Consider the following 16,389-nt stretch of genomic DNA (forward strand, 5'->3'; position numbering starts at 1 on the left):
TTCACGTCTCTCCACCTTAGAGACAAGGATGTCACGTGGGACAGCGTCAAATGCCTTGCACAAGTCAGTTGCTCTTCCCATATCAACCAGAGCTGTAGCTTTGTCATAGAAGGCCATCAAATTAGTCAAGTATGATTTGCCCTTAGTGAAGCCATGTTCGCTGTCATCGATAACCTCATTATTTTTCATGTGCCTTAGTACTGTTCCCAGGAGGATCTGCTCCATGACTTCACCTGGCACAGAGGTGAGGCTGACTGGTCTGTAGTTCCCTGGGTTTTCTTTGCTTCCATTTGTAAAAATGGGAGTTATGTTTCGCTTTTTCCAATTTGTGGGAACTTCGCCAGACTGCCACAACTTCTCAAATATGATGGCAAGTGGCCTAAAAACTTTAGTCGCCAGTTCCCTTAGGACCCGTGGGTGTATCTCATCAGGTCCCACGGACTTGTGCTCCTTCAGGTTCTCTAGGTGTTCCCGGACCCGATCCGCCCCTACCCCAGGTGGTTCTTCACTCTCCCAGACTCAGCCAGTGCCCTCTGTGACTTGGGTGGTGTGGCTCAAGTGTTTATCAGTGAAGACTGAACAAAAAAGTCGTTGAGTACTTCAGCCTTCTCCATACTTGCTGTAACCTGTTCACTTGTATGGCTCCGGAGAGGCCCCACATTCTTATTTGTTTTTCTTTCTTCTTTCGTATATCTGTAGAATCCTTCTCTGTTATTTTTAATGTTCCTGGCCAGATTTGATTCCATCAGGGCTTTAGCTTTTCTAACCTGGCTTCTGATTTCACAAGCAATCTCCTTGTAATCATCCCAGGTTACCAGTCCTTGCTTCCACCCTTTGTGGATTCCCCGTTTATGTTTGCTTTCAGCTAGGAGTTCTTTGTTCATGCATATAGAACTTCTGGCTTTTTCGCCAGATTTCTTCCTTTTAGGGATGTAATGCCTTTGAGCTTGGAGGAGATGATCCTTAAAAGACAACCAGCTTTCCTGGGCTCCCAGTCCCTCCAGGGCTTTGTCCCATGCCATGCTACCAAGGAGGTTCCTGAAGAGGCGAAAGCCAGCTCTTCTGAGATCAAGGGTTTCAAGTTTGCTGAGCATCCCCTTCTTCACTGCCCTTAGGATCTCAAACTCCACCATCTCACGGTCACTGCAGCCAAGGCTGCCCATGAGCTTAACACTGCCCACCAGCCCCTCCCTGTTGGTGAAAACAAGGTCTAGCATGGCACCTCTCCTAATTAGTTCCTCTATCACTTGGAGGAGGAAGCGATCATCAATGTATTTCAGGAATCTCCTGGATTGCTCATGCCCTGCTGTGTTGTTACTCCAACTGAGAGTGGGGTGGTTAAAATCCCCCACGAGGATCAGGGCTTGTGAATGAGCAGCAACTCCTATCTGCTTATGAAGGGCCTCGTCCACTTGGTCCTCCTGATCAGGTGGTCTGTAGCACCCCTCCACTGTAATGTCTCCTACCCTTCCTTTCACCCTGGCCCGCAGACATTCAGTCTTTTCATCATTGCTTGCCAGGTGGAGCTCCATGCATTTTAGCTCTGCATTGACATAGAGGGCCACACTCCCTTCTCGTTTCCCCTGCCTGTCGTTCCCGAAGAGCTTATACCCTTCTAGCCCAACACACCAATCATAAGGGTCATTTCACCATGTCTCTCTGACGCCAATCAGATCGTAGCGCTTCAGGCTCACGAGCATCTCCAGCTCCCTTTGTTTACTGCCCAAGCTGCAGGTATTCGTGTAAAGGCATTTGAGCTGGGCCCCTGATAAAGTACCTTGAACTCCTGATGAAGTACAGTTACACTTCAGCTGGGCCAATGGTTTCGCTCCCATTTTGTCTTCATTTGACCTGGTTATAATCCCTTCCCTCTTCGTATCTAGTTTAAAGATCACCCAATGAGTCCTGCCAGCTCATGACCCAGGATCCTTTTTCCTGAACTCCTGATGAAGTACAGTTACACTTCAGCTGGGCCAATGGTTTCGCTCCCATTTTGTCTTCATTTGACCTGGTTATAATCCCTTCCCTCTTCGTATCAATTTGCCAGATGAATTTAAAAAGGAAGCTCAGGCCTCTGTGGTGGTTTTTGTCCCAGTCAGCTTGAACCACAACAGTTATTTAAGTCAGGGACCCAGACTGTCATTGCAAGCATGAGTCTCGGGAAGTAAATTCAAAATTTATCTCAAAGTCTCTTTACGCAAGGAAGCTCAGGCCTCTGTGGGCATTTCACACCCACAGCCTCTCTCTGTCTGGAAATTTACAGTCATCCAGAGCAACTAAATAACCTCAGTCAAAACAAAAACAATAGGACAGGCTGAAACTATAGCTAGACTTTTAAGTATGTAGAAATAGATTATGTTTCCCAAGATTTTTATAATTCTTATAGAAATGTTTAAAAAAGTAAAACATTAAACTCTTGCCAGTTCAGAAAATAATAATTTTCCATGAAGAATTACATTTTTTACCTACACTGAACACTGAGAATACTTAACTTCAATTTGCCAGATGAATTTAAAAAGGAATAAAAGTAGCTTGCCTTTTAAATATCAGGTAGAAGGGAAAAAAAAGCATGCAAGAAATATTCAACAGACAAAAAAAATCAGAAGAAAAGAAATATAAGCATTGTGACTTTCCCAAGGGAATAGTCTATGATATTTAAGGCGTATTATAGCAGCTAATGTAGAAAACACTACAGCAGTTGTACATAGACAATATACTACAGATTTAAAAATTACTTAGAAGATTATTACAAACCTCTGTGCCACTCAGTAAACTTTGCACAGGATGAAGTAGGGCATCTATCACTGCATCGGTATATAAACATTCAGCAGCACATCCCGTTTGATCACAGAAAACTTGCAGAATCTCCATAACAAGACTTGCTGGAGAGTAATTGTCTGGGGAACACAAGTAGTATTTATTTATATTTTAACTTACACAAACATACCTATATGGCTTATGTAGATACCTCTGAATTATAATTTTGTTAAGCATTAATTTTCCTTCTTCCTTCTAATTGTGTTAAAAGAAAAATCTGCACAAATAACAGAATCAAATGAAAAAAAATGCAAAAGAAGTTACCTCATGCTTCATTACAATTATATATATTAGCATATACTAAAACCAAACATTTACCTGTATGAGCTGCCACAGCTATCTTCGGGTAACTTGGAGAGTAATAAATAAGCTGAGTAAATAATACCAACAGATCAGTTACGGAAACACCATCTATTAAGAAAAAAAAAATAGTACTTTGCAAATTCAAAGTGCAACTTTAATTTCACAAATCAGACTGATTTTCTAAGCATATGCAAACAAACACTAAGCTCTACTGATGAAATCAACATGTGTCCAGCTGATAAAGCAAAGGACATGTGTGTCCCTGGGACTCTACCAAGCCATTTCACAATCAACTTACAAGCCTCAATTTTGCTACCAATCAAGCCGATTGCAATTTTACCACGTCCTCCATTGCAAAAAATGACAGCCAAAGTTTGAGAATGCTGAATATATACTGCTGAAAAAAGCACTACCTTGCTATCCAATTAAGTGAAAGAACTGGAAAAGAGACAAGCTGTCAGACAACTCTTTCTGAGGTCTGAAGCAAAAACAGCAAACGTAGCTAAAAGCAGTTTGGGAACTATTGCTCTAAGTTTAATGTAATTATGTTAATTAATCAGACAATTTGTGAGGAAAGAGTTGCTCTCTATGAAGCTGAGAAGAATGCTATTAAAAAAACAGATTTAAGATTGTTACTTTAGTAGAGGAGAGAAAAAAAAACAATCTTTGCCAATGGATCACTGCTTGAATTGTATTATACAGATAATCCATAAATGACAAAAGCACTCTATAAATAGATGTTTCTTCCTCACTATTGTTCTACATTGGATCTATTAAGTCCTGATCCTTAAACCAGAGGGACAAACGCTTTCAAAAGACAAGTGTTGAAATTATCCAGTAATGTTTTGAATTCTACATTGAATTAATAAACATATTAATGTAATGGAACACTACAGTTGTCTTCATACACTTACATTTGGCAACCCTGCACAATGTATCACTATACGCACATTTCTCTGGATGTCCAAAGGCTTTCCCATCACGAATCTTCTGTCCTTATTAACATCTCTGTTCCACAGGTACTATCCTTATCCTCTACCACTGTTTTACCTGAATTATATTAAGTTAAGCTCAGAGCAACTGTTTTTAATCTGCAATTAGCTTGAAATACCGATTTTGTTTCACAGTTGAAAAACAGTTTTGGTCCACAGACATGTTTTTCTTCCAAACGATTATATCAATTGGTTTGACAAAAGATATTACTTCCACCTAGAAAGACTAAATTATCTGCTGATCCATACCTCCTTCAACATGAAATATATTAAACATAAGGACAAAAGCAATCTATTCAATCACATCCATCAACAATTTAAAAACTGTATTGCTGTGCGAATTACCTATTCCACTTTTTAAAAGGCATCTCCAGGCACAGAATTGCTGAACAAAGTATTGTCCTATAATAGTCAGCATATTGCATTGTAAACATTTATCAAATACAGATAAAGCGTTGCTCAGTAGGCTCCACTTTCCTCAGCCCTGCCCTTACCTTTTTTACTTTTCAGCTGTACTGGAAAGATATTTCGGCCTTGCTTATATATCAACAATCTTCCTAAAAGGCACAGTGAATGAACAAAACAGACATACTGCAATTCTGGTCCAGTGTAAGAAAAGTTCTGCTTATCACCTTTAACAATAAAACAAAAAAAAATTAGAACTTGACTCATTTAGTTTATTTTATAATACCTAGCTACTACCATTAGCACTCATGGATCATGTTGTATGTAAAGACAGACAGCTTAAGTAACTAACCAAGGCTATTAGTGTTGTCTCAAAAGATAGACATACAACATTTTGGGAAGAAAAAGAGCAGATAGCATGTCTTCCTCCTGAGGCAGCATGCTCAGTGACCTAGACAATGTGGATGTATGTGCATACAACGCATGACATGCAGAAGATACTCACTAGAGTGCAGCTGGGAGAAGTCATTGACTCTGGAACTTCTATTCATGGCTGCCTTGCAAAATTCAAAATAATCAAGACATTGCTGGACAGCTGCAATAACCTGTGGAAAAAAATCAGAAAAAAACAAAATACCCAGTATTTTACAACAAATTAATTCTCTCTTGTATCCAGTTACTGTTCTTTAACCCAAGACTCTAATTATCCACTTCACTGCAAATATCTCATTTCAGGGCTTTTGGGTTAACCAACAGGAGGCAAAATTTAACAGGGTATTACATTATGGCACTACAAGCTCTATAAGCACCAAGATAATCTATGAAAAAGAGTACAGAGAACATGCAAGTACTTTAAGTTAATGGTAAACTGTGATTGCCATATTGTCATTACTACAGAAGATTTTCGTTTTCCATATGGGAAAAACTGTCTTGAATACATTTACTGAATCGTCAGTTTGGGTTTTGCTTGCCGTCATTGTTAATACAGAAGTGTTGTAGCATTATCATAGCACTATCATCTAATCAATGTAAATAAAATTTTAAAAATGATCAATGTGGATTTTGAAAGGAATCACAAACATAGCACAGGAACAAAGAAGTACATTTAGATTTATTACAGTTTGGAGGTGCTAACATAAGTAAAATTCACAGATATATGTTATGAAAAAAATGATCAGATGTTTATGTTTATAAAATTCCATTACACTACTCTGTTCATGGACTTCCTTTTCTCGCATAGAACATGCCTTATTCTATGCATATAGATAAACAAGACAAATGTCTTTTGTATTTGTCTGTACTCTTGTCTGAGATCTTAAGGTTTTACCAGCCACATATATTTTACATAATATCGCATGCATATTACAAGATTTTACAAAACAAAGCCAAAGTCCTGTCTATACGAATGGATCTCTCATCTACATTGTTCTTACTGAAAACAATGAGACTTCCACCCCAGTGAAGAGATCTGTCCATACAGAGCACGTGACAAAATTAACACCTAAATTACTGAATGTATTTTCCCAGTTTGATTTCTCTTGCTGACACTTTCAATCTTTAATGCCTTACATCACAACTTAAAGAACTTAAAGTTTTTAGTATTCTTCAATCAAAAATCCAAATACAGCACAGAGTTTTTATGGTATTTTTTCAAGCACCATTTGCTAATTTTATACCCTGTCAGAATATGAGTGCAACATAAGGAATTTATAAATAATAATCCTAATTAGACACCTGCCATAAAACATCCAAGCTTCCCCTTACTCAGAGCTAAACTTTCTTGCATTTAACAATAATTCATTCAAGCGAACAAAAATTTAAAGAAATCATAAAAATTCAAAAGGCTCACCTAGTTAAACAACATGGAACAGCTCTGACAAAAGGGAAAAAAGGAATGTTCAAACCATATTGTGCAAAACAAGTTCCAAGTAAATTTGCCTCGAGAAACACTTACCAAAGATTTATATTTCTTTTCCAAAAGCCTAAGTACCACTGTCCGGCTGTAATATGCATGCTAAAATAACAAAGAAGACCTAGTGTTAATTTCAAACATAAGAGTTTTATATTTTAATTAAAAAGTAGAAATTATCTCAGATTCTGTTCCGTTAGGGATCTCTCTTCAATACACTGAACCTCAGCTTGTGTAAACCAATATTACACTCAGCTGAGGCTTTCGTTTGCAGTACATTTAAAAAGACAAAAAAAATTACATCATTAGGAAAATGTGTAGCAGAGCATAAAGTAAAACAGAAAAACAATAACTACACTGAAATGTCAGACTATGTTTTTGACATTGCCATGTAAATCCTAAATTACAAGTTTATACATAGTATACATAGTATAGACTACAAAAAGTTTGAACGTCCACTAGAGCTTAGTAAGTTGTGTGCAGTGTACCATAAATATGACCATGCTTTCATGCTCATCACAAAAATCCCACAAAAAAAATCACCAGAATTCCTTAATTACTGTGCTCATTATAGGTTGTTATGAGAACACAATATTGGTCTGTGATAAAAACAGTTATAGATCAAACTTTTCAAAATACATATCAGACATGAACAAGTCATAGAGTGTTGTGTTGTTTGGGTTTTTTTGCTTACCGTCCACTTTTTAAACCATACTGCCTTGATATCTATCAGAGCCAAGAAGTAGATTGGACTCAAAAAATCTGGAGAGGCAGGATGACTAGGGTCATGCTTTACCGACAAAAGTGACAAGGTACTCTCCACTACTTCTTCCATGTACCTTATGACCCAATAGGAAAAAAGAGAAAACAAAAATCACTTGAATCCTTCCACCAGAAATATCCAGGAACAAATTTCTTGCAAAAACTTGTTGTTCAGAAAAATCATAAATATCCATAACATTAAATTGATCAAGTTACTGATTCTTTGTATTACCATAATAAAACTAACACTAACATACATGTGTATTCTCCTAAATTGTTACGTTTTCTAAGTGCTAAATATTACACTTTTAACTTGGCAAAAGATCCAAATTATTTTTGTTAATAAATAATTTGGAACACTTCGAAAGCTGCATAAACATCCTAATACAAGCTATGACTGCTCCAATGCAACTTCCCTATTCCACTTTTCCCACCCGCTATATTTACTTCCCCCCTTAACCAGGACCAGATGTTTCTGCATCCTGCGATAAATCTTTCACTAAAATTATTTGCAGCTAATTATATGTCAAAAATAATTAAATTAAGAAACGTTTTTGAAGGTGACATACTTTTCTGGATAACGAATCCAGGAAGATGGCGCTTCCTTTTGGTACTCATTTAAAAGGCGGACCTGGAAATATAATTATTTAAAAATAAATAATGTATGGTGTTTCAGTAATGATAAAGAGGTACGGGAAATTAATTTATACCTTTTTAAGTAAACGATTTATTTCTGTGTCAGATACATCCAGACCAGCTGAAACACGAAGAGAATATTCTCCAGAAAGAAAGTACAACTCCAAGTGTCTCACTAAAAGAGAAGAAACACAAAGCTCACACCTCACCTCCATGACAATAGTGACAAAACCGACTGCATTATAGAGCTTCATCATAAAAATTAACCGATATTCAAGAAATCCATGACACATGAAGTCTTAAATGTCATTAAACGCACATACCTAAACTTGTATAGACTTCTCTTGCCACATTAAATGAAGAAGAAAAGGTTTTTGCATAGAACCTAAGAATTTTATCCTAAGGAAGAAAAATAAGCAAAGTAAACGATCATTTAACTGTGTATTATTGCAGAATAATCAATATGTAATAGCATTATTCTTAGTATTATATATTGCTCAGATATCTCTATGGATGTCAAGCATATTTTACAAAAATATACAGTTTGGGACCACAGAAACCTATGGTTTTAATGAAATTTTATTCAAATACTTCAACTGACAGCACCAATGCAAAGCCTCAAGGAGATATAAAGTAGATTAGAGAATGTTATTGTATTTTTCCATTAATATTATTGCTTCCTGTTATCAAACATACCAGTGACTTGTAACTAGCACTGTTTTAAAAGAAATTGTAGAACTTCTAAGCTAAAAGAGGAACACATGACAGCAGTAGAAGCAACTTTCCTATGTATTTGGTAATTATTTTAAAACCCAAAGAGAAATTAAAAAAGACCTAATTGGCATAATAAATAATCTGAAAGCATTTTAAAAGCAGCTGACATTAATTTTACCTATAAGTGTCTGTGTAGTATCACTATGCATTATTTTCTCATCATCATGAAGCATATACTCGATGTAAATAGAAATATTAACATGACACTTTGTCCAGAGAAGTTTTGTCTATTATTTTTTAACATGTCTTTGCTAAAAGATTCCAATTAAAAGATAGGCAAATGAGTACTCCAGTCTCTCAAAATCCTATGGAAATTCTGTTGTAATCCTTTAAATCAAGACCAATAGGAATCACACAGTTATTTTACTTCAAAAGCAGTTTATGTGATACATACACAAATAATAAACTGTCTTGGGACCCTGCTGGACTACTCAGAATACAACTTCTTTCTCCTTTTCAGTATTCTTTACTACTTTACTATTTTTCAGTATTATTTACTATTTCACACAACCAATAACTAAACAGAGAACATGAGCTTACACTGAATGTTACATCAGGGTCCGACAGAGACACTGTCAGGTGCTTACGCAGATTTGGCCAACTCTCAGAGTTCAGTACATCAGAGGCAGGGGCAAAGCACAGTGTCTGCAACGCTTCTCGGCGAACCTGAAGTGATCAAAAAGATAAATTACCTCAAATCTGTTCACAGCAACCTGTCAAATATATAATTTACAATATAACACGGAGGAAGGAAGGAACAGGACCTGGCTGTAGAACAGACAAGAAATTCTAGAATACTTATCTTCTGCTATATTTTTATGGTACTTTAAACAAAACACTATATCGCTGAGAGGGAAAATATAAAAAAGAAAAATCAACTAACAAATATCAGAAGGAGCAACAAAATCATTCTATACAGGCTTCCCATACTGGATGCAAGGATTACGTTCTACTTTCTGCTTGTAATCAAACATGTTGTAATGAAGGAGTAGAGGAAACTATCACTAAAAAACACAAATTTACCTAGCAGCTCTTTAAAATGTCAGTGAAGAAAAGTGAAAACAGAGTTATCAGACACCATTTTACTGCTGAATTTTCATCAGCATTATACTCTAAATATACTATATTATACTCTACATTCAAGTAACTTTTTTTTGTTCTCTTCACAGACAACCGTAATCTCTAGCAATTGAGTTCATACTACTGAAACAAACTGAAAGACATTTTAATTAATATTTAATAGCATCAGACTTTTTACATGGTTTTCTAATAAAACTCAATCACAATGTTTATACCAGTTCCCACCCACCACACCTTTGTCAACTGCCAGACAATTCCAAACAAATCTTGCGGAGACTGCACTCTCAAAACGATGGTTCTCCAAGCTTCAAAACCATCAGTAGCTGGTGCTGATTGGTAGAGACCAAAATTAGTACTGCCATTGACAGAAAGGCAAACCTAATTTTGACTTCACTTCTCTCTTCTGACAGGAGTAACACAAAGGACAATTTGAAAGTTACCAAAAGGGGCAAAGGGCAGGTACACAAGAAAATAAGCTTCAATAACTTTCTTTCTCATGGAAGAAACTAAAAATGCCCCTCTATAGCACATAAACTCCTAACAAAAAAATAAAAATAAGAGATGCTTGCAGCAACACTAGCTTTTGAACCAGATGGTTGTGAACAATGAAACACTGCACTGCAGAAAAGTTGCTGCACTGAAGCCAAGATACATGAACCAAAGACAAGATTCCACATAGATACATATGAACTCTTATGTACACACTGTCTGTTTTCTGGTATGTCATAAACATCCATTTGTATTAACATTCTACTTCTTCTTTTAAACTTACTTCCTTAGGCTGAATAGGATCAAGTCTTTCTGCGAGCAGCTGCAATTGTTCTTGGCTCATGAACGTGTAACTCTGTAATACACATTATAAAATGACCATTAGTATATTTTATTAAACTGAACAGTAGAATATTAAAATCATCAGTCTTTTGGATATCTAATTTACTTTTAATAATCAAGACTTCAACATTTATACTAATTAACATTAAAGTCAACATTCTAAATGTTTTCTGCCATTTGCCTAAAGTTAAATTTACAGCAACAAAATTACCATTACATATTTTGCTTTGCTTTACTTAAGTTTTCCTGTGTCTTCACAAAATCCCTTACAATAATTCATTCAGTAAGTAATATAGCATAGTACAGTAGTCTGGAAATGAACTGCACATTACTTGGCTCCTAAAGTAAAACCAAAATGTTAGATGATGTATTGGTTTTACCATTATTTTATCTTTTCCTATGCAGTACTTGCACAGGTACTTCAGAGCACACATGCATTATATTAATCGCATCTGCCCATGCTGTCTAAAGGTTAGATAGCTGGTATAAGCTTTGTACTTCAGAGTGAAAGGAAGGTAATTAATTTGGTTGAGGATGTATCAAAGATGAATCTTTTCCTAGGGCTGTTCTCAATGTCCGCTGACAGAAACTTAACAATTTTGCAGCACCATGTTTATTTTGCAACAGAGAGAGAAAACACATTGTACTTGGTTGAATGAAGAGTCACTGTCAGAACAGTTGTCTGTGTAATAGCCACTCTGACGTCCGTTCTTTTTTCTACTATCCAGCTCCTTATTACGCATCCGATCTTCTTCAAACTTGTTAATCAAAGATTCTACCACAACCATCATGACATTCTTCAAGGCATGCATCATTTCTCTGTATCTTCAAGGTAAACAAGATTTTAATATTAAAGAGCATAAAAATCACTAAAACAATAAATAAATCCACTACATGGTGAATAATCAAATACAGCATAATGGTACTTAAGACCCGAACTCACTGAAGTTACAGAAATGAATGAAAAACATATGCAAATCCAAAATGAGCAACAATACATATATATGTACCTTATATGATTCAGACAATTATATTTTTAAACTAAAATAAAATTCCTTGTTATCATTCTAAAAACCATTCAGTGAAATACCACTAACATAGTCCTCCTCTGAGAGGTTCTTAAGAAAGAACAATGGGAATCCTCCAAAAGGGAGAATCTGTCCCTGAGAGAACAGGCCAGTTCTCATCCTGGTTATTGTTTATGTTTCTCTGACTTCAATATTCAATTTTTTTATCCTTCTATAAGCCTCAAGCAGAACCAATAGAAGAGAACACGTCATCCTCATTTATGACCTCGTGTATAGGTCATGCACACAAAACAATTTCTTTCAACAAAACCGGGGTTTTTCTAAGTTACATAAATTGAATAATAATATCCACGAGGAAGCAATTAGAAATAAAAGCTGCTTCAGAAAAACATCTTACTGTGAAGTGTTAATATTTTATTTAAAATTATTTTTTCACTTATTTTATATTTTACAGTCACCAAAGATAGAAATGATCATATTGTGCTTTAATATTCTCCTACCTCTCAAAGAAAAATGTAAGACACAGATATATTCAGTTCACTGGAGCTTCTATCAACTTTAGTGAGCGCAGGACCCTAAGGTCCTGATCCTCAAAACAAAAAGACACAAACAGCCTAATCTAAGAAACAAATACCTATTTTCTAACTGACCATAAAAGCCAAGCGTAGTTGATTTTATGCCATTCTATGAGTCTATGATTCTATGATTCTATGATTAAGAACTGTTTGCTAACATCAATGATTGTACTATGAAAACACAGAAAGCATCATGAAGCAATTAAACTCCTTAACACATTTTTCTCCATAAATACCTTCAGGCACACTACTTCCAACAGAAAATGAGTAACTGCAATCAACAAAACTGGAACCTTGAATGATAGCAAGACTTATCACAGTGAGATCCACTAATGCTTAATCAGAGTTCAGAATACTTGCAGATAGGTGACAAGAACTCTATAAAAGCATGGTTCATGAAACATATTTCTATTTACTTCTAGATAAGAAACTTTCTGAAAACAAACAGAAAATTAAATCTTTTAAAACAGAAATATACACTAGTTTTTAGTTCCTTTCTGAGGACACATAGTAAATGAGAGGTATCACAGTTAAATACTGGTTCCACTAAAAAAGAGATGGAAATGAAGTTAAGATTATGCATGAAAAATGAGTGAAGAAATGGTTCACCTGAAGTAGGGTATAAAAACACTTCAGCAGGTAAAATGAGACAAAAATTGTCTTTTTTGTTTTCTTCTCCTGTAACAAAAAGTGACCACTGATGCTAAAATAGTGGGAACTTGATTTGTTTTCACATTGTAATCATTGAATCTCTTTAAAAGCCTCATTGTGGCTCTCTATGACAATTAAAAATGGAGAGCCAAGGAAGGATCTAATTCAGTATAACAACACGAATATACTGTTTCAACTACAGAAAAACACACTATTACAACTTCTTCAAGCATTATGCTGGATTTTGTACAGGAATTCAAAAAACTATGTGATGCATAGACTAAACTTTTTAAGTTTCACCTGGAAATAACAGCTGTATACAGTAAAATCCCTAAGTACTACTGATCACTGCTTTAAAGAATCACAGCAATCATCTGCCTATGCAAATTCAAAATCCAAAGCATGAAAATCAGCCTCTATATTCCAATTAAAAGTTATTTTAAATTCATAGGAAGATGAATAAAATTAATAGAGAAGAGAAAACAGAGAAGGGAGTTCAACTGCAACTCAGAGGTTTTTCTACTTAAGGCTTCTTTACCAAATACGGTGTTCAACAGCCCATTAATCTGGACTACAGATCCTGTAATATGCTGGTAATTGGTTTTGCACATCTACTGATTTCTGGCCATCTGACAGTCTTGAGTTAAAAAATCCTGTATAACTATACAGTTGGCCCACATACCCATCCTACAGACAGCACTGCACGAAGTATCTTTGCATGTACACTAAAATACAAAGCAACACAGATCAAATTTCAATTTTTACACCAGCCAATGAGAGCAGACCTGACTGACCACACTACCATCTCAGGATACCTGCCTAGATCCCAAGAAAGCAATCTTAAAAAATACACAAAAGTATTCTAATTTTTTTTAAAACCATATAGTCATGCAGACTCTCCATTTATATCTAAGGAAATTCTCAAGCTTTAATAACTGATAAAATCAATTTTTCCTTTAGGCCAACTTCTGTACCACAACTCAGTTTAATTTGCAGCTACTCAATAAAATAAAGGAGTGATTCATCTCTCAAATCTTACCCCTGTCTAACTCCAGTCCTAGATACCTCAAAAATGTCATAGATTTGCTACCGATCTTTTTATGCAATAGTTCATAATCTTAATTCCAGAGTAAGACGAAGCACAACAAATTGCAATGTAGGGTGAGAATATATGAATTGCTTAGGACTGATTTTTGAAATCAAAGAATGTCTTTTGTTGCCCATTGGTTCAGAATTTATTTTTTCAAAAAACTAGTTCTGCAAAGGAGAAAGTAAGGCAAAGATCAAGAGAAAATAAAAATCTGAGTTACATGTATATACTCACTCTTTTGATTCACGGGTCTTCTTCGTAACATGTTGTACAAGTGTGTCATAGCCAGATACTTCACCTTGATTTTGAGCAGAGGTACATTTTTCTGTTTCTTCCTCAATCACAGATCCCACAGTATTATTTATATACTGCCTAAGGTATTTCACAAACTCATAGCTGCAACCAATAGACAAATTAGAATGTAACAGATTTCCTTAAGTTTACTGTGAAATATTTTCAACATTATATTAACACTATCTATCTTCTTTCCCAGCATAATTTTACTTTGAGGTAAGGGTTTCAACAGGTGAAAAAACACAAAAAAGTTTTATTTTCTTCAATATTATTATTATGAGCATATTCCAGGAGGAAATAATATCCAATAGTTTCTAATATAAGGTTTTGTAGACAAAAATCACAGAGTATCAAGAAATTTCAAATTTAAAATTCCAAAAGAAATATGACTTCAAGCATCCTGAACACAGCACTGTCTTATGGTATATCCATCTGGTATTATTATTTATGGAGGAAACAAACAAAATAAGAAACAAGGAGAACACAATTTACAAATTCTACTGCATGAGCATGTCTAAGGCTCATGAAAGTGAATGTGTCATAACAGCATGCAGAAGATCTCACTCAAACTGGAAAACTAGCTGTTTGTGACTACATGTACATGTTAAATGTAAGGAAATATATGCTCTTATTATTACATAGAGAAATCTGTTTAAACAAAAGAATAATCGAAGGGAACTTCAAACAAAAGATTCTTGCTGGGTCCTTAGACTCTTAATTAGCTATAGAAATTCTAAAATGTAGTGCTCAGAATATATAAACATTCTTTCTGGTTAGTGTTCTGATTTGTATAAAGGACAAGGGAAACAGAAACACACACAAAAAAGTAATCATACATAAATAACAGATGCATCGCTATATTTTCATTATATAAAATGCAGATGTGCAACTACTTTTTGTTAATTGGAATAAACACAAAGTGAGAAAATTTCAAATTTAAAAGTCAGTTCACTATGAAGGTACAGAGTTCAAAGCTATAAAATTCAAATGCAAATAAAAGCAACTGTTACTACAGGTAGCAGCTTCCGCCCTTCTTGCACATTAAAAAAAAATTAAAAAATCAGACTATATTCAAGATACATTAAAAAAGTAAGCACAGAAAACTGTCTCTTGTATGATGATACACATTGCCTCACTAGATTACCTTACCTCAGGTTCCATCAGGTACAACAGACCTTCCCCCACACACACTTTCTTCCATTCCTACATCATTTTTGTTCTCAATGAAAGTAACAGAAATACATCTTAAGAAAGATGCACACATTTATTTCCACTTTCATTTGTGTTCAAGGCTGGCTTTTTACTTCTGCAGTAACAAAACTGCACACAACTCTCCACTGAATGAAAGTCTTCATAAAACGTTTTCTTTATGACAGTAACACTTCCAGGGTATACATTTTTGCAGTGACTGCTTCCCTCGGAAATACACAGCAATCACGTTATTATTCATACCACTAAGTTCATGTCTGCTTGATGTCCTAGCCTTGATCTTCTGCATCATTCTTCCACCTTAAAAGTGTTTTGCAATAAACAAGTGTTTCAGCAATGATAGAACTACTTCTTCACATGTAGAATCAAGTCAGACAAATCTCGTTGGTCTTACAAAGGAAGCAACAGGAAAAAAATAATTTTTTAAAAAAGAAAAGGTTAAAAAAACTCTGAGACTTTAAGGAAAAAATACAACAGAAAACATGCTACTTATGTAGTTAAAAATCCTGATTTCTACTACTGCATATCCATTTTTACCTTAATTCAATTTTCCTTATTATTAGCTTTCTGAGGATCCTGGTTTTTTGTCTCCTCTACATCAAAGTGGAAACAAAGGATAAAGTTAGGCCTCAAATCTGATATAATTACTGAAGCAAAATAACATGAAGCAGAAAGAGTGCTGATCAAAATGCTGAGCTAAACTAGTGTGTTGGAGAATCTGGAAGCACATACTACTCATAAAGGAGCTTGCAGTCTAGATAGAGGGGGTAAGGGTCAAGAAGAAAACTTCTTAACAGTCTCACTAATAAATCACCATGTGACCTCTCTGACTTTCCATGAAAACCAACTTATACTGCCATGGGTCATGAACAAGACTAGAATACCTCTGGAAACATCCCAGCACCAGAAAGCATTGCTCACTTTCTGCATTTAAAGCATCCCTTGATTTTCCATTAACTTTAAATTCAAACTTTTCTCATGAAAAGAAAGTATCTTTAGGATCACCATGTTTTTTACCATACCAGAAAGAGTG

At 35.3% G+C, this 16,389-nt stretch overlaps 1 protein-coding gene across 1 annotated transcript in view; it reads right to left on the reverse strand.

Moving 5' to 3' along the window:
• Window positions 1-2,754: 2,754 nt before the first annotated feature.
• The window catches only part of LOC104271126 (protein broad-minded-like), a gene marked incomplete at its 3' end in the record, with an annotated part of 14,791 nt that continues 1,156 nt past the window's right edge, over window positions 2,755-16,389 (reverse strand). Inside the window, exons 2-14 of the mRNA XM_009865712.1 lie at window positions 14,088-14,249; window positions 11,157-11,334; window positions 10,451-10,522; window positions 9,139-9,264; window positions 8,148-8,223; window positions 7,899-7,999; window positions 7,758-7,819; window positions 7,121-7,265; window positions 6,472-6,531; window positions 5,023-5,122; window positions 4,607-4,744; window positions 3,136-3,228; window positions 2,755-2,897 (exon numbers count right to left, since the gene is read on the reverse strand). Of these exons, the coding sequence (XP_009864014.1) occupies window positions 2,755-2,897; window positions 3,136-3,228; window positions 4,607-4,744; window positions 5,023-5,122; window positions 6,472-6,531; window positions 7,121-7,265; window positions 7,758-7,819; window positions 7,899-7,999; window positions 8,148-8,223; window positions 9,139-9,264; window positions 10,451-10,522; window positions 11,157-11,334; window positions 14,088-14,249 (1,456 nt within the window). The remainder of the gene's footprint in view (window positions 2,898-3,135; window positions 3,229-4,606; window positions 4,745-5,022; window positions 5,123-6,471; window positions 6,532-7,120; window positions 7,266-7,757; window positions 7,820-7,898; window positions 8,000-8,147; window positions 8,224-9,138; window positions 9,265-10,450; window positions 10,523-11,156; window positions 11,335-14,087; window positions 14,250-16,389) is intronic.

The sequence above is a fragment of the Apaloderma vittatum genome, unplaced genomic scaffold (genome assembly GCF_000703405.1).
Source record: "Apaloderma vittatum isolate BGI_N311 unplaced genomic scaffold, ASM70340v1 scaffold5023, whole genome shotgun sequence".
In the NCBI taxonomy this organism is placed as follows: Eukaryota; Metazoa; Chordata; class Aves; order Trogoniformes; family Trogonidae; genus Apaloderma; species Apaloderma vittatum.